This window comes from Etheostoma cragini, chromosome 15 (assembly GCF_013103735.1).
Source record: "Etheostoma cragini isolate CJK2018 chromosome 15, CSU_Ecrag_1.0, whole genome shotgun sequence".
Classification (NCBI taxonomy): domain Eukaryota; kingdom Metazoa; phylum Chordata; class Actinopteri; order Perciformes; family Percidae; genus Etheostoma; species Etheostoma cragini.
In genome coordinates this window covers 4698892-4721341 of record NC_048421.1, presented here as the reverse complement: position 1 = coordinate 4721341, position 22450 = coordinate 4698892, and the positions used below count along the sequence as shown (strand labels likewise).

General features: G+C 42.6%; 1 protein-coding gene across 4 annotated transcripts in view; it reads left to right on the top strand.

The window, feature by feature from the left end:
- LOC117958229 (trinucleotide repeat-containing gene 6A protein-like) overlaps window positions 1–22434 on the top strand; it is a 39295-nt gene extending 16861 nt beyond the window's left edge. For 2 of the 4 annotated variants that reach the window (XM_034894508.1, XM_034894505.1), the window contains 22 exons: window positions 1756–3780; window positions 3925–4117; window positions 4213–4685; window positions 4857–4988; window positions 5110–5274; window positions 9923–10108; window positions 10318–10484; window positions 10667–10744; window positions 10992–11159; window positions 13191–13346; window positions 16076–16195; window positions 16464–16601; window positions 16786–16884; window positions 18088–18253; window positions 18379–18519; window positions 18698–18868; window positions 18944–19084; window positions 19710–19817; window positions 19955–20185; window positions 20490–20560; window positions 21674–21813; window positions 21978–22434. In XM_034894508.1, the coding sequence (XP_034750399.1) occupies window positions 2004–3780; window positions 3925–4117; window positions 4213–4685; window positions 4857–4988; window positions 5110–5274; window positions 9923–10108; window positions 10318–10484; window positions 10667–10744; window positions 10992–11159; window positions 13191–13346; window positions 16076–16195; window positions 16464–16601; window positions 16786–16884; window positions 18088–18253; window positions 18379–18519; window positions 18698–18868; window positions 18944–19084; window positions 19710–19817; window positions 19955–20185; window positions 20490–20560; window positions 21674–21813; window positions 21978–22326 (5370 nt within the window). In that variant the 5' untranslated portion in view covers window positions 1756–2003 and the 3' untranslated portion in view covers window positions 22327–22434. The remainder of the gene's footprint in view (window positions 1–1755; window positions 3781–3924; window positions 4118–4212; window positions 4686–4856; window positions 4989–5109; window positions 5275–9922; window positions 10109–10317; window positions 10485–10666; window positions 10745–10991; window positions 11160–13190; window positions 13347–16075; window positions 16196–16463; window positions 16602–16785; window positions 16885–18087; window positions 18254–18378; window positions 18520–18697; window positions 18869–18943; window positions 19085–19709; window positions 19818–19954; window positions 20186–20489; window positions 20561–21673; window positions 21814–21977) is intronic. The other 2 variants (XM_034894504.1, XM_034894507.1) reach the window with 2 other exon arrangements.
- The last annotated feature ends 16 nt before the right edge of the window (window positions 22435–22450 follow it).

The window sequence follows — 22450 nt, the reverse complement described above, 5'->3', positions numbered from 1 at the left end:
TTATATTATTGAGTATGAAAACTCTTGTTCATGACATTTTACTTAATAATTGCCACCATGTTTGTATTTATTGTTTCAAAACTTGTTATATACTGTTTGTTACCATGACAACACCATTGATCTGAAGCTCAATGCTGATGCTATCATGGAAATAGTTTTCAAATCAGTATTAAATATAACAATTTCTGATCAACCCATATCAATTGCATGCTTAAAATAGCATACCGGTTAAAGCCCCGCCCATTTCAAAACAACCAGACACTCTTCCGGGTTAAATCTGACCACTTCCGGGTTAGGCCCCGCCTAGTCAGAGTACATATACGATTATAGATGGTTCATGTGTTATACAGATAATGCTGTACTCGCTCATCCCTACTGTACTGAGGAGCAGCTCTTTCCTTCCCCGTGTGTGTAGGCAGGTGAGAAGGGGCAGGGGGCCGGTGTAAGTAGGAGAGAGCATAACATCACTGGAGAAAGACACAGCTGAGCTTGCCTGGCCGAATTCTTTATTGAACTGTTTCTCTCCCTTTTTTAGAACTTCTTTTACTTCAAAGATAGGCTAAGTAATAATTATAAGTGAAAATAAATTCCTGTATTGAATTGTAAAGTTATTTGGTGGAAGATTTCTTTTTCTTTCCATCTACTTTGCTGACACAATCACTAAGCTTTATGCGCAAGCACAATTCGTTTGGAAAAAAGCGTTTTGAAAGATAGACAAGAATCTGAACAACGATACGTGCGCACACACGCAGCAGAGTTGTGTTACAACATGCAGCTCGTGCACCTGACTGGGAAAGATACCACTACGCTCGTTACTGTAAGTAGGCTACAATAAAACATTAAATTCAATTTGTATCAATACCCACTCACCTGTCTACAGGCATACACATGAAGGAAGCAATATATTTCAATCTGATATGTCTGGCAGTCCACTCTCGTCCACTTCATTGTTTACACAAGCACAGCTCTACTCTAAATAGGGAATAATGACAAACAAAAACTGTTTTGTAGTCTTATCTTAGTTTGCCACAAATTTTGAAATTTGTACACATTCTTGTAAACTTAACTGCTGGCTAAACAAACCATCCGCTGTTGGAGCATTTATAGATATTAAATCCAAACAAATCAACGAGGCTACTTAATATGCACGTAAATGACTGTCTTCATGTTCACGTCTTCATTCTTGATGTTGATGATGCTGGGGGGTTTGCTGTTTGGACAGACCTGGCTTAAAAAAAATCCTTAAGGAAACACTGCTGCATGCAAGTTATCTGAGACATTAGTAATATAGTCATGCATGTTTAAACCAAATCTGAATCTTTTCAGCTGCCACCACTTACTCCTCACTCCCTCCCTCTTTTCACACACAATTGCCCTCCATCTTTTCTTTCCTGCTAATGGTTGTCCTCTGCCTCCCTGAACCTTAGTTTATAGCTTTGGCATGCTTTTGAGTCCTGCTGTGGTGACAAAATGGTGGCAGCTTTTTCCAGGCTCAGGCCTGGCACTGATCACATCCAGAACAGTTGGGCAGCTGAATGTGGGAGGAAATTGAAAAATCTCACTGTCTGAATGAGGATCATTTTAACCACATCTGTTTTATTGAATATAGCACTATATTTTACTATGCTATAATTGTTTTGAAAATGTTGATTTTGTACCTTTTTTTCTAAATGCTTAAAATGTTTTCTCAAATTTAAGAATGTAAAAAATCCAATCCTAACCGAACCCCCTGCCATGCCTGTCCTTTCTCTCCAGGTCTGGAGCATCCTGGCTTAGACTCCCAGTATGAGCCTTCCCCCTGGTCCTCTGGTTCTCCCTGCAGCAGTGACGGCAACAGTAACTGGGGCAAAGTCCTAGTAGAAGGAAGCACCGACAAACCCAACCCCCCTCCTTCAACTAACTCTTCTGTCTGGCCTCCCTCCTCTTCTTCATTTTCTTGCTCCTCGTCGTCTTCCTCTTCTGGCTGCGGGTCAGGATCCGACCCTGAGTTGGCATCAGAATGCATGGACGCAGACTCTAGCTCCTCAATCGGCTCAGAGAAAAACCTCATCGCTGTGACAACAGTGATGATGATGTCAAATGCTTCTTCCTCTGCGTCTTCTACAGCTTCTCCCTCCTCCTCTATGATGACTTCTGCCATGGTTGTCAGCGTTTCAATGAATGGAGACAGCAACGGCAACAGTCGTCAGGTTATTGGTGGAGGGACGGGAACCACCAGCGGTGCAAATAATGGAAATAATAACATCATTGGGTCCTCCCACTACTCCGTGGCTGGTTCCAGCAGTACTGGCAGCAATAACATGGGTAACCATAACAACAAACCCGTCATCAATAACAGTAGTGCATGGGGCAGCAACATGATCCCCACCGGCGGAAGCACCCCCTATATCAATGTAGGCTTAAACCCAAACACTTCAAGCCCAAATGCCAACCATGGTGCCTGGTCGCAGAAGCCAAGCCCAGTGTCCCAGGGCCAACGGCCTCCACAGGCTCAGGGGATGAGTTCCAAACTGGGTATAGCTCCCCAAAAGGGCTCCGCTCCGGGCTGGGGTGGCATGGCAGCTCCAAACAGCAGTATGATGGAAGACACGGAGGTGAATAATGGTACAGTGAGCAGCAATGTGTTAGAAAGCAGCAACAGTGGAAATGGTGGCCTACAACCTACCAACCTTAACACTGAATCCAATGGACCAAATAACACTATTATGAATACTACTACTACTACTACTACTACTAACGCCACAATGACCTCTAGTTCACCAAACTCTACAGCCTCACCCCAACTCAGCGGGGATTGTTCCTGGGGCTCTATTAGAGGAGGGAATGGGGGTCCGCTGGCCAATGGAAACCCCTCATCAGCCCCCCAGCACCCCCAAGGAGAGCTGGGGAGCACTGGGACCTTCGGTACGCCTTGGGGCGCAACTACCTACCCTGGAGATAAAGGCCCCACGAATGCAGACACTGTGAACACCCAAAACCCTGCCTTAATGCAGGCAGGGAACCCCCAAATCTCCTCTGCTGCTTACAAGAGTAATAATAACCACAATAACACTGGGGCTCCACGCTGGGACCAGGGGCCCACCAATAACCCAAACCAGACTCAGAGCAACTTGTCCTGGGGTATCGGCTCAAATCAAATCCCAAGCTCTGCAGGCCAAACACCAGGAAATGGGAACCAAACTACGATGGGCCCTCCAGCAGGGTTACCTCGCCCTTGGGGGAGCAGTGCGTCCTCATCATCCTCTTCCTCATCATCCTCTACCACATCTAACAACAAGATGTCAAATGGAGAATGGGGATCAACAACTCCTGGTAACAACCATTCAGATGCTGGAAGTCATAAAGGAAACTCTGCCAACAATGGCTGGAAGAGCTTGGAGGATGACGCCATAGGCATGGGAGGTGGAGGAGGTGGAAGCCATGGCTTGGGAAGTGTCCCTGGAGGCTGGGTTCGAACTGGAGGAAGTGAGGGAAGCGTAGAGAGCTCCGGAGGCCGATCTAGCTCAGACAGAGACGGCACCCAGCCAAAAGGGGGAAATCGCAGAAAAGTTGTCCCTCCTGCAACCATACTCCCAGCTGTGTTGCAGGCCGATGTGGACCCGAGGGTTCTGTCCAACACTGGATGGGGGCAGACACCCATACGGCAAAACACCACCTGGGATGTCAATTCCCCCGCTAACAATCGACTTCAGGTTCCAAATAGAGACGAAAGAAAGCAAAGCAGCGGAGGCTCCGGATGGGGCACAGCTACACCGGCAGCTCCCTCCCAGACCTCAGGAGGTAGGGCTTTAATGTGTATGAAACCTTTTTTGTTTGAATCTGTTTTTGTGATTTGAACAGATAATATTCAAATTTAGAACAAACATTTCAATTGCTGAGCACAAAAGTAGGCTACAGATCGATGTCCCTTTCATGTACTCGCAGGTTGGGGTGGTGGGCCGGGCAGCTCAGGCCCAGGTATAGGAGTTTCTGACTGGGCCGAGCGGCCACCCTCTGGGTGGGACAGCAAAGTCCCAGCAAGTGGAGGAGGTGGGCATAATGCTTGGAACGATGGATCCAGCTACAAGGGGAGCAACAACAGCAACACCTGGAGCAATAACCTTAACAAAGATGACAGGTAATGTTGAATGTTTGTGCATGGAAATACTGATCCTACTATGGCAGACATGTAATTTTTATGTTATGCCTAACTGGTGACCTTTTTTTGTTTAGGTCCAATACGTGGACTAATGTGCCCAAACCGCATCAAGGCTGGGGCTCCAATACTGGAAATGGAAGTGAAGGATGGGGTAATGGTGGAGATGGTACAAGAACAGGGGGCAACAATCACTGGGGGGAGCCCCAAAAGGGTGCCAGCTCAGTGGGCTGGGACAGTGACAGCGACCGGTCAGGCTCTGGATGTTGGAGTGAGCAAAGCCGAACCAACACCAGCAGCAGCAGCACCTGGATAGGGAGCGGAGGATCAAATACTCCAGACCAGAGCACTCCAAACCCAGGCTCCAACTGGGGAGACTCAGTCCACAAACCCAATCCTAGTAACGGTAATAGCCAGGGCTGGGGTGAGCCAATGAAGAACAACCACGGAGCCCAGAACTGGGGCGAGCCAAATCCCAAGCCCTCAGAGTGGGGAAAAGGTCTAGAATCTAACTTGTCCAAAGGGAATCCAGCCCCTAACAAGCCCACAGGTACTTACAAGGATTATTCATTCCATAAGAATCTATGTCTAGAATGTTTTCAATTTTTTATCTGCAAGTCCTTCTTAGTTGTATGCCGTTAATGAAATTTGACAATGTATAGCAATTAGGTGGGAGGATATAAAATTGATGACTCACTATTATTATGTATTCTTCCATCAGGCTGGCTGGGAGGTCCCATGCCCACCGCCGGTCAGAAAGAGGAAGTAGCAACTGGGTGGGAAGAGCCTTCTCCAGAGTCTGTTCGTCGGAGGATGGAGATTGATGATGGGACAGCAGCTTGGGGAGACCCTGGTAAACACTCAGCCCACTATGAATTCTTCAAAAAAGAAGCCGTGCAATGCCTGAACAAAATCATACGAAAGTGCAGACTTTTCATTTTCAGCATCAACATGTAATTAAACTTCCTTCTTAGGTAAATACAGCGGTGGATCTGTCAACATGTGGAACAGGACTGGCCAATCAGACAAGGAGGACGTAGGCCCAGCCACTCAGCACCAGTCCCACCCAGCACGCAGCTCGATGCATCCCCCTCCCCAGCCCATGCAGTCTCATACCCAGGACAAAAGCAGTAGTTCTAGTAAGTTGGAATATGTATGCACACACAATTTAGGCACACACACACCTGTATGTTAGAAAAGAGTGGACAGAGGCCAGATGAAGCCAAATTAATTGGCTGTTAATTATCCCTTAGTTGTTTTTGTTACAGAAATATATGCTAAACATAGGCTCATTAAGTAATGAATAAACCAAACTTAAACACCCCAGTTTCATTAGTTGCCAGACTATCTTTCACAGAGCTGGAACTGTGAAAATTCAAATGGACAAGAGCACAAAAAATGTGCATTCATGTAACAAAAAATAAAAGATGACTATTCTAACATTGCTGAGTGAAACTTTATACTTGGCCCAGATAGATTTAGCAGCCAGGTTACCACATATCTTATTTACATGTTCCAGATGTTTTTAGCCTGGAGGGCTTTCTTTCATTGTTACACTCTTAAATGAGTGTGTCAATCGATTCCTTAGTTCTGCAGAATGTCAAATGGACAGTTCTGACAGTATGTACAGACTGGATGGATTAGCATGCAGATTAAAATAACATGTTTTTGGTGTAGTTTGATATTGAGGGTCCTATACAATGCTAGAAACATGCCAGTATCTAAAATGGTGTGAGCATGTAGGTGCACGCCTTCTATTGCAGTCTGTAAGCCTTGACTGGGTAAAAAAATCCTATCCACATTCTTTGAAATAGACGAAATAAGGTCTTAAAAGGATTTAGACAATATAAACTCAAAGTGAATGAGCACACAGTCACAAATGTATTCAAAAGCCTACACAATTTGTACAGAAGCATTGAAAGAAAACAAACGCGTACAGCCATTCTTCCCCATCTCCTTACGGTGTTGTCTATGTTGAGGGTTTTTTGTAAAGCCAGTTGAGTCATCCCTTTGGAATGCTAAGAGCATTGATTTTTTTTTTCTTTTTTTTTTCTCTTCTCTCATTTGTCTTTTTTTCCTCCTCCCTTTCTCTCTCATCCGCCAAGTCTGCTTGATGTAGAGAAATTGGCTTTTGTTGGGTTTGAAAATAAGAGCAAGAGAAACCATGAGTGGTAGAGGAGGATGTCGGGTGACCTAGTAATAGGAATGGGTCCAGTGTAAGATGAGAAAAGTAAAACTAGTAAGGCAGCTAGTCTGTAAAAGTAGGCTGAAACGAGAAAAGGGTGGTTGGGGTTATTCAGGGTTGCTATCTAGTGAGCTAACTGGAGCAGCAAAGTGGATGGTTGTGAAGGGTGGTGCAGTTTAGCTACTGATTTTGATTCATTTTAGTTTATTTTTTATTTTTTAATGTACTAATTTGAGTTAGGTCAATGCAATTGATATGTTCATAGATGTGTAGCAACACACACATATTTAAACAATAAAAAAAAAAAAACAGTGCATTATACTTGAATGTAGACTGTTTTAGAAGGAATACATTTTTTAGTCTTAAAATCCCTTGTCAGACACTTTAATAAACACATGCACACAAATGTTTGTCACCCCCTTTTATTAGATCAACTGATGCACCTACATAAGCAGAGCAAAAGAAGCAGGCTAGGTTTACAGCTTGTCAATTTGACAACACCCCTATTTGTGTGTGAGTGTATAGCAAATGTGTACATCTACCTTATACCATACATGTATGGGCCAATTTGTGTATATGCATCTTCCTCTGCATGTCTTTTTAGTTGTGTGTACATGTTTCTTTGTGTTAAGTGCAAGTACTTGTATGCAAGAACGCCCAGTCACATGAGGGACACTTAAGCCTAAGGCCACCCCGTGATCTATCCTATTTTTACGGAGAGGTATTGCTGGCATCTCTTCAAACACCTCCTGTGGAGGGAGAAAGTAACAGGTCTGGGTGGTCAGCTGTAATGGGAGCCTTTCGAACTCATACTGGAACACACACGGTCTTAGATTTGAGGGTACATAGGGTCCCGTTCACTCATCTACTCACTTAAAAGAGTTAAAGTAAACCTATACAAGCGAGTTGACATGGGGTTCCCCAGGGCAATGAGCAGGGCTCTCTCCAAGCTTGGTTCTGATTCCTGCAGAGAAAAATAATGTATACTTGTAGCATCATTGTAAAGTTATAGTGGGTAGGACCCTAAGAAAGATTCCTGATATGGCTATTCCAAATTAGGGATGCAGGGGTTAAACAATTTCACTATTAACCGTGCTTTCAAACATCCCGGTTAATTAATCGTTAAGGCTCTGCTACACAGTGTTAACTGACAACACGTTATGTGTAGCAGTGTGTGCAGTTGTTATTAAACCTCATTGACAACATAAATGAAATCATTCCAGTTACAGCGAGTATTGGATGACAGTGGCTCTCCGTGGTGGGATAACTTACTGCTGGAATTTTTATTTAATTTAACTTTGTTACATGAAGTAAGCAAACACCAGGAAAATGCAGCGTCAGCCCCTGACCTCACAACAGCTGCAACAGGGAATTCATCCCAAGTTGGTAAGCTTTTTTTGCGACTTTGTGTAACGTTGTTACGTGTAGTTAGCTTGTTAACGTTACAGTTAGCTAACGTTAGTCTGTTTAATTTTAATGGAAACGTTACAGTTAACAGCTAACGAGTCAGAAGCTGACGTTTGTATTTACAGTGAGCAAACTGACAATGGCAATACGTCCGTACGAGGCAAAACTCTGCAATAGCTCAATCATGTCACTGACGTTACGACTTAATGTTACTTGCTTACTCTTCTTCATCCCCTATGGGATATAAGGCTGACAAGAGATCTCTCCATCACATTTATTCCTCGGCAACATGCTGCGCATCTCCCTGTTACAGGTGCATATTCTCTAGCAGCTCGTTCAACTTTAGACACCAGCTTGTAGGGCTGTTTCTGGCCCAAAAAGGACCAACTTCTTTTTAAGAAGGACTGCAATGTCTTTGTTTGTGGTGTAACTGATTCACCTCTAGTCTCTAATCTTTTCATATGAATTTAAATGAAGTGATTGATTGATGGCGTGTCATTTTCAACACAAAACTGTTGCTGTTATTTCTGTTTCAAAAGGCAGCAATAAACAACACCTTAGGGACTGTTCATTTATGTAAGGGGCTAGGAGGAGTTTTGGGGTCTTCAATCAAAAAGATTTCCCTCCCTCCCTTCTCCAGTAATACATTTTTCTATGAACATCAAAATGATTTGGGGGGGGAGAAATGACCGTCCCCAACATTTTGTTAAATGGCTTCTGTTCTGGTTTGCGCTTGGCAAAAAAAGACAGGTAACCTTTGCTTTTATACAACTATGACATACATAACTTCTGCCTTCTGATCTTACACATCAGAACCCACTGTTATGGTGGCCATTTCAGTAGATTTACCGGTAACATCGTTATGGAAAAACAATAAGCACGGAAACTAAACGCAAACTCCCTGCATTACTTCAAATACTGAGATACTTCTCTAGTAAAGTAGTATTCACTACTACGAAATAAAACAATAAAACGTTGAGGCCCTTTAACAAGCACACTTGGGTAATAACAAATTCAACACGTGAACTGGTTGCTATGGAATCGTCACTAGGCTTTCTCAGTCATTGTATTATTAGCATAGGGAAAGCTGGCAAAACTGAACATTATCCAAAACTCCATTTCTCAGACAAACGTCAATTTGGGAGTTTGCGTGCTACCACTCCTTACTTCTCAAATGACTTGAAAAGGCTGTCGTTTGCAGAATTTCATAAATAGTCACCGGGACTGAAAAGTATATTTGATTTGGGTATGTCTGCAGCCCGGAGACATCCCGTCGTCATACTAATGAATACAATTATTTTTTCAGCGGATATCTTAATTACAACACAATGGAACTAGCAAAGCGGTTTTGTTTATATGTTGGCAAGATTTATTCAGTTTAGAAAATTGCATGGTCTCTGGCTGACAAAAAATCTGCTAGCTGTGGGGTCAGAAATTGAGAGCTACATGAAGCTACATGGAAAAATATGCATCAAACAAGCCACTTTGAAATATAGCTTTTTTTCATGAATAGAAAAGTTGGATGACCCTACCTGTAGCTTAAAGAAATTGCATGACCCTCCCCGATTTCTTCCAGTGGTCCATTCCATAAATACCGAACGGTCCCTTAAAATCTAAAGTGTTAAAATTAATAATGCATAATAATTGTGAAACAGTAATTTTTTTTTTTCTTTCTTTCTTTCTTCAGACTAATTGTACCAACAAAATTTATAATCTTTGCATCCCTACTCCAAATGGGGAGAGCTGTGATACCGGGATGAAAACAAATAGGGTTAGACATGTTAACAAGATATTTTGATTGTGTGAGGAAATGCAGTGGAAACGATCAATGGAAATGTAATATTGTTTCTGCAGGCTGAATGTTGTGTGTTTACAACTTAAGGGGGAGTGACCATAGTGACTTAATGCACCTCTAAAATGCCTTTTTGGTTAAAGATAAAGATTTAGATTTTCCTGACTGAGCACATGTAAAGGAGCGGACAGTGTTGATTGGATTGATGAATGGTTTAAGTCCTCCTTTCTGTAAATGTATTTTTGCTTTGGAGCTTTCGATTTGTTTAAGGCTTAACATAATGATTTCATCATCATCATCGTGATCATCATAAGAAGATTAAATGAAAGCAAAAAAACAATTGGTTCAAGACAACACCACAGAATATCGTCATTCTAATGTGTACCTCGCTTTTTTCCTCTAGTTTGGGGTGAGACTTACCCCCAGAAGAAGGAATCCTCAACCTGGGAACCTACCCCCGCCCCACCTGTGAAAGTTGACAACGGGACTTCTGCCTGGGGAAAGCCCATGGAAGCCAGCACCACCTGGGAAGAACCCAGCAGGGATAACCGAGAGTCTGGGCCTGGATGGGGCAGCCAGCATAAGTCTGGTAGGCGCACATCAATGTTCAACAAAAACCTGTCCGGAGAGTATGTTTATGTTGAATCTCTAAGTTCTGGCTGACCTTGAACTCTGACGTTTCTGCAAAGTGGCAAGAGAGAGAGCCTTCCTGGAGAAAGTGCATTAAATTATTAATATAACGGTTCACAATCACTTGTTGGTGTTCAGTTTCCTTCTTTGTCTTTACCTTCTTTTTAGCTCCAGGTCCCAAGCCCATGGAGACATGGGGTGGTGAGGAGGCAGCCATGGGCAATAGCTGGGACCAGGAAGAGGAGGTGGAGATTGGCATGTGGAACAACAGCCAACAGGACAACAGGTCCCACGACCAAAACACCTGGAACTACAAGCATAAAGGCTCCAACAAGGTTTGTTCACCTTGGCTTTGGGCATTTGTTTAACATGAAAACATTGATCTGTTTTCAACAGATTTCAGCAGAAACATTTCTCTGCAAGGATTTTTTTTCTTCTTGCAGAAGCACTAAGAAGGAAACCCTGCTAATACTACAAGTGTCTCCAGTTAATTGTTGTTCTGTCTGCTATGTTTTAGATAACCAAATCCGTCAACAAACAGGATGAACCGTGGATGAAACCCTTCATCAACCAGTTCAACAGCATGAACTTCTCTGTAAGTACTATTTCTTAAAAATTATTTACCTTTTAAATGGTTGAGTGGCAGCCATACAGTTCATGCATTCAACTTTGTTCATGTCCATCAATGTGATTCAGTCAGGCTTCAAACCTGTAGGGGGACCGAAGAGGAAAAGTGCTTTGGTGTTGCTTTAATAGTTTATTCACTAATGATAAATAAATGCAATATTTTTTTATTTTTTTTTTGTATCTATAATCCCATTTTCACATCTTTCCCTTTGCAGCGAGATTCTTCTGACGACTCCATGAAGACAGGAGCAGGGATGGTGCAGGACAAGCGTATGGACATGGGCAGTCTGGGAGACTTCAATGGAGTCATGAGCAAGAACCCAGGCTCTCGACACCAGCTTCACAAGGAGTCTGCCATGGATCGCAGCCCTTACTATGACAAGGTATGCTGAAAAAAAGTTTCCCCATCATACTATACTATTATACTCGCAGCAAAAAATTAATACAATAAGTTAGCAACCGCATTTTATCAAGCCAAAACACAGCACCGACACTTAATGCATGGTTATTATACAAACACTACTGTGCCAAAACATTACTAGATTAAAACTACAACCAGTTTAGGACGGCCCCTCGCCCCTCCTTGCGCGTCGGGGTTACTGGCTGACGCTGCGCCTTGAGGCATTTGTGCGATACTCAGACACTACAAATAATTTTCATGTAAATCGGATGATGTTTGTCATATAAGGCTGATTTCCTGTTGCTATGGCCAAAAGTCAGTTTTGTCATGTAGATGTCCTCGGGCCTGGTCCTTGGTCAAAGGAGAATGAGAAATGTTTGACAGAAATGACGACGTACACTAAAGTTACAACTTATTTGTCAATCAATAAATGCCCAAAAGTTTTAATAACTTTTCATCGTTGAGATCTTGAAATTTGAAGTCCATTGGATGAGATTTCTAGGAGGAGTTTAAGTATAGCACCTTGACTTTTAGGCCGAGTTTCTGTTGCAACTGGGGACATTGACTTTGAGTCAATTTCTGATCTGTAAATGTCCTCAGGGCCCTCACGGACCTGCTGTTGCGTTAAGCTTATGGTTTTAATTCGCTTTTTTGTATGACTTGACATGCTACAATTGTGTACCATGTTTTGTTAGTCTGTTTATGGTACTACAGGGGCTTTTTCTTTTTTTTTTACTTTGCTAGCGAGCCATTTTTGGGGGCCTATTCTAGAAACCCTTATAATACGTAAATTTTTTACCAGGCTTGATTCCACCTCCAATTTTGGTGAGTTTGTGAGTATGTTAAGCTCCTCAATTAGGGCGATTCATTTCCCGGGAAAAGAAGAATTCCTTCAGTTTTGATTGGGCCTTCACCGCCCTCTGGCCCAAATTAAGGTTTGGTCAAGCCATTGTGGTGATCATGAGGTGGGTGTGGAGTGGAAGACAGTCTCTTATGTCATCTGCTTTAAATGTCTGGCTGGTTAGTGCTCTCTCAGTCCTGTTGTGCCCCACGGTGGCTTTTCTAACGCACTGCATTGGACTTGTGGACTATAAAAAGGGATGTTTCATTTGACACTTGCTGTTTCCGTGATGTATCTCATTATTATGAATTATTGGTTGTGCTGTGTTACTTATGAGCAACAAAAGCCAATTAAATATGCACTTAAACGCTTGATTGCAATTTGAGATGTTCAGATACCAGTATCGGTATAGCCTCCGTAACTGCCTGAAACACTGGCATTGGGAAGTATTGGAATTTATGCACCGATCCAATACCATGTAATAAAGCCCTAAGAAAATCTACGTTAAAGAAGTTATTTTTCCTGTTTTAACTGACTGTGAAACAATGAGCACCACAGAATATTCTTTTTATCCAGTTTGACAAAGAGTTTAATCTGAGCCAGACCAACGACCAATAGAGATATCACATCCATACAGGGATAGTAGTATTCGGTATTAAATCATAATAAAACATATGACACTGGTATTGGATCAGTACTGGGTATCGGCCGATCCGCAAGAAGCAAAAAATGGCATCAGACCATCTCTAATTGCAACAATATTGAATAGTCTTGCAAGTAATTTTGCAATAATGATAAACTCCCTTGCTTAGTTATATACAAAGCTATGGGTTTGTTTGGCTTAACTTCTTTTCCGTCACTTAACGCTGCGTGTGTCTTATCTTTATATCTTTCTGACTTCTATCTTCTGATGCCACCTTCTCTTTTTCAACGCCTTCCTGTCTTCCCATTGCTTCTCTCCTACACATCTTATTTTACTCTTCTCATGTGTTTCTACACTATCTCCCGTTTCCTCTGTCCTCGCGTCACTTGCTTTTTCTGCGTCTCTTCTGCAAAATTAACTTTTTCCTTCTTTTCTCCTTCTCTTTCTCTGCACTTTTGTGGCTGCTGATGTGCTTCCTGTCCCTCTGTGCTTGCCGTCCTTCTGCTCTGTACCTGGCCTTGCTTTTGCAGCTGTTAGTTTCCGCCTCTGCTTACAATAATCCAGCTTCTGATGAGCTCTCTTCCAATCAAAGCATGAGCTTTCCCCCTTCCAATTCCGCTCAGCCTATACCCTGTCTTGACTCTGGGCTGTCTCCTGCCCACTCTATTCCTGGAGGCGCTCGGCAGGTGAGTGTGATAAGATTTAGAGGATGTTGTCATCAGGTCTTGAGCCTCAGACCCTAAGATAGATATTTTATGTGAATCATTATAGTATTCTAGCAGAGGCCTCTACTACAAATCAAGATCAACATGTCCTGGATTTCTTTCAGTTACCCGGCTCCACTAACCCTAACAACCGCGGTCCTGCATAACCTGCGTCACGACAGTGATTATCAACTAGTTCAATCAATGCAGCGTTTCCCAATCTAGAGAAGTGCACTTTCATATAAAAGAGGCAGTGTTTGCACATCGGGACCAATCGCAAACATCAAACCAAGACACTTTTTCTTTTTGTAAGGCAACTGCAAATAGGTCCGTTAAAAAAATGTGATGTTTAATGTTCACAGACCTAATAGTGTTTTTGAGAACTTTATGTGTCTCAATCAGTGACAGCTCAAGATGTGTCAGCCATGAGTTTTGCTGCTGTAGCCTAGCTACTACACGCTTGTCTCATTAGCCCGTTTGCTTAAAAAAACACACGGCTGGAGAACTTTAGAACGGTCTAAGCGTTTTGAATTAAAGTGACACAATCGAGACAGCTGATAAGGTAGGCCCGAATTGTGAGCTCTGTGCGAGGGAGAGATGTGTAGGCCAGAAGCGGCCTCAGCTGATTGTTTGAGTGTAGCCCCAAATGTATTTTGAAAAGTCGAGTGATAAATATGAAACCGGACAATAGCAAGTAAATCCCAGAAATCATACGTTGCCTTATTTCAGTGTGCTTCAGGTAATTGATGCGCTGTGCTGTGGACATGCTCATGAACATGAGCAGAAATCTTACTCAAACACCTTTTAAAATATTACAGTCCAGGTGTTTATTAATTCAGTAAAAGGAATTGATTTATCATTTGGTTGAATAATTGTCATATGAAGGAAGTTACGGCTAAATTAGGAGGTTACATTCCCAACAAAAGATGAGAAAGAGGGACAGTAGATTATGCCTAGGCTACATGTGTGCTTACTCGGATATATTTGGAAAAGTCGATCCAAAGGAGAATAAATAGTTGAAACCAATTCAGAATGCATGAGAGCATTACTTTGTTGTAACAATTGTACATGCAATCAATGTAGGATATTGTCCGTGTTGGAGGCGAGGTTCCGCACCAAAAACCACGGGAAACTTAATCGTTAATGTTAGCTGCTCACGGGTGTTCAAAAGAAGCATCGCCTATCAGGTGTCAGATTGATGGAAAAGAGATGGCAGATGGGTTTGTAATTAAGGATTTAAAATTAGAACCCAATTGATAAATCAAATGGGGGCAATATTATCCGCCGATATTATGCATTATCCAAACTGTCTGAATCGGCATTTATAATGGCCCATATAAATATATTTTTTATTAATCACAATGACAAGTAAATGATTCTGATAAATCAATACTTAAAAAACAAAAACAAACTTTAATCATGTTATAATGTTGGCGTTGCATAATTTGTCCACCAGAGTACACTCTGCAAAGTCCCTGTTGGCAACGCAGATTTTTTGTGATTTTGTTTAAAGGACTTTAAGTTTCACATGTTAAGTTTGTAATTTTATATATTTTATTTATAACTTTTAACTTTGATATAATTTTATGTTCCTCTCTCTTTTGTGACAAAACAAACAAGTATATTTTTAAACTGCATTATAATAGTGAGGACTCATAAATAACTAATGTAAGGGAAATCTGTTTACGCATTTCTGGATTATTAAAAATATATGTCACCCGATATCAGAATATCAGATTTTCAAAACCCCAAATACTTGTATCAATATTGGCCTTAAAAATCCTTTATCGGTCGGGCTCTACTTGTCACTCATGCTGAGCAATGGAGTTCAGCGGAATTGGCGCTCCACCAGATACATCTCTGAATGTACAGTAAGGGACAGATTCTCGCTTAGCTCTGAAAGTAAGTTAGTTAAAAAGGCTTTTGGCGTTTTGTTTTTGTCGTTGAGTTACCTTATTAAAAAACCCTGGCAAGGTTGGTGACTCGAGTATGTTGGGTGTGTTCTGTGCTGTAGTCAGTCAGTCGTTGTCTGCTTTAATTTGGTGATTTGACTTGTTGAATCAGCCAGTGGGCAGTCAAACTCAATTACCAATCTGATTGGTTGAGTGCTAGGGCTTGACTAGCGAATCGCTGCACTTATGTTAAAGCTCTTACTGGAAATTACAAGCGGGATGAGCTTAACAAACTCCTCACAAAACCTGACAAATCTTTCAAGCAGTAATATTCAGCAACTGCATGGCCTATTTCTCGCTTAAAATGTGTTCAGAAACACGTTTCAGTGAACTATTTTTGTAAAATATGAGATTGTATTCCAAACGAGCCGCCATTATGGTCGGCTTTAAAAACTCAGGAGACGCCAGACCTACGTGATGCGTTCATCATTTCCAGTTTAAATTTTTGGGGCGACAATGCCGAGTAGTGCCACATGCTGTTATGGAGAAGTATTATGTCTCGCGCATGCGCAGAACTTACGCTCACGTCTGCATCTTTTTGGTGTGTGAGGCACTTTTTTGACCGACGGGAGCCGAATGATAAGTCCAACTGCCTTTTCTGCCGACGGCCGGCTTTTAGGTTAGTGTGTTAGTGCCTTAAGAGTGTCTATGATGGTCTCTGTCCTGTCCCAGGACATTATGACAAAGCCACATTTTTTTTTTTTGGTTGTTTAAAGTTGTTTGACCATTTGTTGGTTTGTTTGTGTATTCCCTTTTCAGAATGTAAATCCTATGATGGGCGGCAGCAGTGTAGCACAGGGCCGAGGTGGCCCCCAATCCCAGGTCCCCCCCCAACCCAACCTCCGTAACCAAGTGCCTCCACCCATTCTGCCCTCTCAGGTAGAACACGCACATACAACACTGTTATTGGTTCTTCATTTCATTCAGGTGCCATTGCATCTACTGCTTACTGTGTTGTAATGTTGTGTGTAAGAGTTGAGGAGCCACATTTTTCTCCAAAAACCATCAACCAAATTTACTCAATTTAATCAATTATTTTACCCGCGTTTTTTTTCCTCCCACGCTCATCCATTGTTTGATATGTGACGTATATTTCATGGATAGATGTTAACAACCTGATATAAACCAAAATCTTGTTTGTGTTCAGGTGCCTCCATCACTGTTGAAGTACCCAGGAGGTAACGGAGGTCTGAACCCTCTGTTTGGCCCTCAGCAGGTGGCTGTGCTCAGCCAACTCTCCCAGCTCAACCAGCTGTCACAGCTCAACCAGATCAACCAGTTACAGGTAGGGTGATGGAAACATGCAATTAAAAATATACATGTTTATCTGCACCCAAATACACTTAGTAGGAAACCTTGTACAATGTTTCCTAGCGGTATTGTATGACTGGCAGCTAACTCTGTCTGCCTACAAATATATTCAAAGTATGCAGTAAGTGTTTTCCAAAATTCTTCTTGTCTGTCTGCAGCGTCTTCTCCTCCAGCAGCAGCAGCAGCAGCAGCAGCAGCAACAACAGCAGAAGGCTCAGAACCAGAGAGCCATGCCTGTGGGACGACCAACTGAACAGGTGTCTAAAATTCCCTCTGAATAAGGCCTGCACGATATTGGAAAAATCTTACATTGCGATATTTTTTACCTTGCAATATATGTTGAGAAATGAAAATAGTAATTTTTAAAAGATGACATAAATAGCTCTATTTGGAAATAATAAATCATTCTCGACCACTGCGAAAATTTTGAGGGGGAGTGCATCTACATCGAAGAAAAAAATTAACAAGGATCTTTTCTAATGTGAACCATTCTTTGTTGAACTTTAATGCTTTACAAACACCAAAGTAAGCGATGTGACTAATGTTACGCTTCTGAAGTGACTTTTGAGGGAAATTGGGTAGAAATACGCTGGTTGACTAGCATGACACCATTGTGTTCATATAATCCTATCAATCCAGGCTAACGTGTGTGACAGTTACTGCATGTTGCTTCCTCTAAATTTCAGGTTGTAGTCAACTAGCGGGGTCAGCTCGTTAGTTTGATAAATTGATCAGAGCGGCATGTCACGCGCACTAGCAATAACAATTAAATCAGTGGAAATGACGTTAGTTCAGACACAGACTTCTGTAGTAGATTAGTGTTATGTTTCCGTTGTCACGGCTCCAAACTGTAACGTTAGTTGGGACACACGGACCCCTTGTTTCTTTAGGGCTAACTATAGTAGCTTTAGCCTGGCTGGTAGCAGCTTTCAGCGGGGCGGGGGAAATGCCGGGAGACGTTGTGATTATGTTGCATTAACCAGGTGATTTTAGTTTGTATTTGCTGCAAACATAAAACGCTGACTGCTGTAGCTTCACTGACTACCCATCAAAACTATGCGCATCACTGTCAGCTGCAGCTGCTGCCTACGGTACTTTTCTACACACGGAGAGCCTCACTTCCCATAACAAACAGTCGGACTAACCACACCCACATGGCTACCTGTCGTAAAGGGGAAGGGTAGGCCGGTAATAATCATGTAAAAGGAGAACAGTGGAAGTTTACTTTTCTAGAGTATCAAGCAGCTAAAATTTTTTAGCGCCAACAACGAAACGTCCTGCGATGTAAATATTGCTCATGCGCAAATTGCGATCTCTATGCTAAAACACAATATTGTTCAGCCCTGCTCTGAATCATGCTTCATTACAAATGTTTCAAAAATATTTGTCATGAAATAGAAGTGTCTCCATGGGGCTGCCACATTGATTGGTTTCTCTAACCTTCTACCTCCTGTCCTTAGACACGTCCTATTGGTTCATCTCCATCAATGATGCCACGGCACCTGGACCCCTCACTGCTGAAACACGCCCCACCCCACAAACCTTACCTGGATAATTACTTGTCCCACAATACCCCTGAGATGCAGAAGGATGCTGCTGCTCTCGGATCCTTCAATTTCCCTTTAAGTATGTTAGCTGCTAAATTATGTAAATAACGTTTTTTTTAAGTTTTAGTTTTTTTTTTTTTTTACTATTTCTTTTGAATAAATTTAAAGACTGACTTTCTTCTGTACCTTCATGCCTCCCATCAGGCTTGAACTCTAACCTGAATGTACCCCTGGACATGGGTGGTGGTTGTGGTGGTGGCGGAGCTCTGAGCTACAAAGAGCCGCCCCAGTCCAGATTGAAGAAACTTTGGGCTACTGACCCTCTGGAGCAGAACAGCAAACCTGGTACAGAATAACCTTTGGTTGTTTAAAAGTACATGTTGTAGCATCAGATTGGCTTGTTGATAATTAAAGTCCCATCAGGGTTATGTCATGCTCTGATGGGACCATGGTGTATAACCAAACCAATTCATTTTAGTCCGTGCGATTGTATTCCTTAAGTTGGTGCATGTTTGTCCCACAGGTGCTATGTCGTATGGGCTGCGTCTGGAAGACCCCCCCTTCTATGACTTCCTCTCTCCTGGCCCATCTCCCTTGAGTCCCCCCGGCCAATCAATGGGCTCGGTGGGCGATGGCTGGCCGCCCCGTGCCAACTCCCCCCTGCCTCATGGAAACAATGTCACCTGGCCCCCAGGTACTCCAGCTTTCAGATGTACAAACAAAGAAAATGTTGGCATTGAAAACTGCTAATCACTGTCTGTGTCTGCAGAGTTCCGGCCCGGCGAGCCTTGGAAAGGTTACCCCAACATTGACCCTGAGACTGACCCTTTTGTGACCCCTGGCAGTGTCATCAACAACCTCTCCATCAACACCGTCCGTGACACAGATCACCTCAGGGACAGGAACAACGGTAGCTCACACACAAGGCCGGACAAAAACACAAACTAGGATTGCTAGTTGTTTTGAGTTCCATTTTAATTCCTTTTTATTAGCAAGAAAAGTGTGTAAAAAAAAAAGGAAGTTGGGCTTTGTTTAAACGTCTGTTTTACGGTTTGAAATGACAGTTTTTAGCAAATGGAAGCCAGATCAAATATGGTTTCTTAGAGAAAGAAGTACAACCCTACCATTACGATGGCTGTCTTTTTGTGAGCCTCATTAGCTTGTATTAATAAGGACTGTACTCTAGTTTTTAAATGGAATTGTAAGCCACACCTGTAGTAATGGTTCAGATTAACATAATTTTAGTCAACATTACATCGGTTATGCTACATAGAGCTAATCCAGTTGTAGCTTCAGGTTGTCAACTTTATATTGATATGAAGATTTTTAGATTTGCCTTCTAAACCAACAAAATAAGCTCAGTTGAGTTTTAGTTCCTAATAATCAGGTTATTTTTGTTATTAAAATATTTTGAAAGCTAAACCTAAATATATTTAATAAGATATTTAAAAGGATTCATGTTTGATGAGCAGATATGATGCTAGATTAAGATTTGATCAAATGCTAACCCTAACCCTTCTCTCTCTGTTTTCCAGGGCCATCCTCATCACTAAACACCACGATGCCTTCTAACAGTGCCTGGTCATCCATTCGTGCCTCCAGCCACAGCGGTTCCCTCACCAGTACAGCACAAAGCACTTCAGGTAGGCTCTATCTTTGATACATCTCCATACAATCTTTAACAAATTCAGAAACAAAACATTTTAGAGATCAATTAGGAAGTTAGAGACACTTTTGTCTATATGCAACAACAAAAAGTTTCACTTTGCTCTCCTTGCAGCCAGACCCAGTGAGTCGAAGTGGTCTCCTGGCGGCAGTTCTGTGCCCAACTCCTCCCTGGCCCATGAGCTGTGGAAGGTCCCCCTGCCTCCCAAGGCGCTGTCTGTGGCAGCCCCATTCAGACCACCACCTGGCCTTACCAGCCAGAAGCCCAACGCTTCACCATCTGGTTGGGACGGCTCTGCCCTGAGGCTGGGGGGGTGGGGCTCCTCTGAATCTAGATACACACCTGGTGAGAGCAGATAAAGACACACATATACTATACTTTATAAGTGGTTGTATGGAGGAAGAAACCATCAATGGCAGAAAAGGAAAATTTGTGTCAACACAACTAATCATTAACTCTTCAGCATGGGTAAAATACAATAAAGGTAAACTCATTTTGGTGAATAACTCACTGATAATACATTTACACACATTACATGTGGTAGGTGAACATGAGTGGGACATGTAATAACTGTGAATAGGACAACTATTTAATACTTGTAGTATTTGATGACACCTCTAACCTTTTACCCTTCCACTTGTTTTGGCAGGTTCCAGTTGGAGTGACAGCAGCAGCTCAGGGAGAACCCAATGGCTTGTTCTGAAAAATCTCACACCTCAGGTACTTGCATGTACCTAAATGTAACATTTAATTTGTGTTTTTGTGTTATTGTCATCCTATGCAGAGTTGAAAAGTGGAAGGGGTCACTGGTTCTGGTGGTGTTTATCCTTATTCTGTATTCCCATATCATTTTTTTTTTTACTGTAAACCATATCCTCAGCCATTAGGTTTACATGCACAGCAGTAACTAGGTTATGCCAGTTCTCCCCGTATATGTGAGCTGGGAAGAATGGGTAAATTGCTTTTGCCAGATGACTGACAACATGTTTGGCTCATTATGTCTCTAACCAGTGTAGGGTGGAAGTAGCAAACTAATTTTGTTAGCTGACTAGCGTTAGCCACTGGAAGTAGCTCAGTCCCTCCACTTTTTTGTTAAGACACAGCGTTGAAAGCCCCGGAGATGGACATTCGATTGTCCAAATTGTCTCGCGATGTCCGTTGCTGCCCCTGCGGGGAGTAAAACCGATGGACCCTAGGCTATTTGCTGTTTTGTTGCATGGCGTCATAGCATTGACTACGACCACAATGCTGAAGGATCTTTTTCTGGTTAAAAAAACACTTTAGGGTAGTGTGGAGGGGCAGTTGGAGCATACACAGATGCTTTACCCAACCATACTCTGATTAGGTGTATACATGGAGGAATGCCCCGGGTACTAAAGGAGTTCTCTAGGTTTGTTAACCGGGTTATAAGAACTCTGATTTTAACCGCAAGCAGACCTGCGGGAATAATTGGGGTATTGCCTGAGGTATTATTATTTTTTTTTTAAACTTCATGTAAACGCACTAAATGTTAACATAGAAACATGGGACTCTTAGATAATATAGTGGCCATATAAGCTAATGTCATGCGCTTCAGATTTAATTATTTCAACTTTGTTTGTGAAAAATCATGTTTGGTCTATTTTGTTGTGGCGGAAGGCTCAGAATATTACAGTACCTATGAGCATAGTCAGCCCTTGCCATGGAGAAGAAGTCAGTCAGAGGCGTGCACCACATTGTTGGTGAATTCGAAACGCTTCAGTGTTGCAGTTGAAAACAAAACGGTATCTGTCAGCAGTCTCTTAACTGTCCCGGTTTTTCCCAACTATGTGTTTGTTTTGGTCTGTCCCACAGATTGACGGCTCTACCCTGAGGACCTTGTGCATGCAGCACGGCCCTCTTATCACATTCCACCTCAACCTGCCACATGGTAACGCCGTGGTATGCTACAGCTCCAAGGATGAGGCCGCGAAGGCCCAGAAGAGCCTGCACATGTAAGGACATCTGGCATATATACACACTCTACTCTTAATTGAATGATTTACAGTTACTGTGCATGTCAAATTGTTCTCTAATTTACTATTGTAGAGTCCAGTCACAGGATGTTTTGGAACACCAGACACACTCACACACTGTCTCACTTCTTTTCTCTCTGCAGGTGTGTTTTGGGGAACACTACTATTCTGGCTGAGTTTGCCAGTGAGGAGGAAATTAATCGTTTCTTTGCACAAGGGCAGTCATTGGCCACTCCCTCCTCTAGCTGGCAGGCCATTGGCTCTTCTCAGAGCAGAATGGATCAGTCACACCCCTTTCCCAGCCGCGCTCCTGAACCTAACCAGTGGAACAGCAGTGATCTCCGCAGCTCCTCACTCTGGGGCGGGCCCAACTATTCCAGTAGCCTGTGGGGGAGCCCCAGTGGCACCGAGGCGGGTAGGATCAGCAGCCCTTCACCAATGAGCTCCTTCCTCCCGGTGGATCACCTGACAGGGGGCGGGGACTCCATGTGAATCGCCTGCCAATCAAACAGGTTGGGGGAAGGGTCAGTAGAGAATTATCAATAATCAGCAGAAGAAAATGAAAAAAAAAAAAATAGTTATAAACGCAATGGCACTAGTCGGACTCTTTCTCACT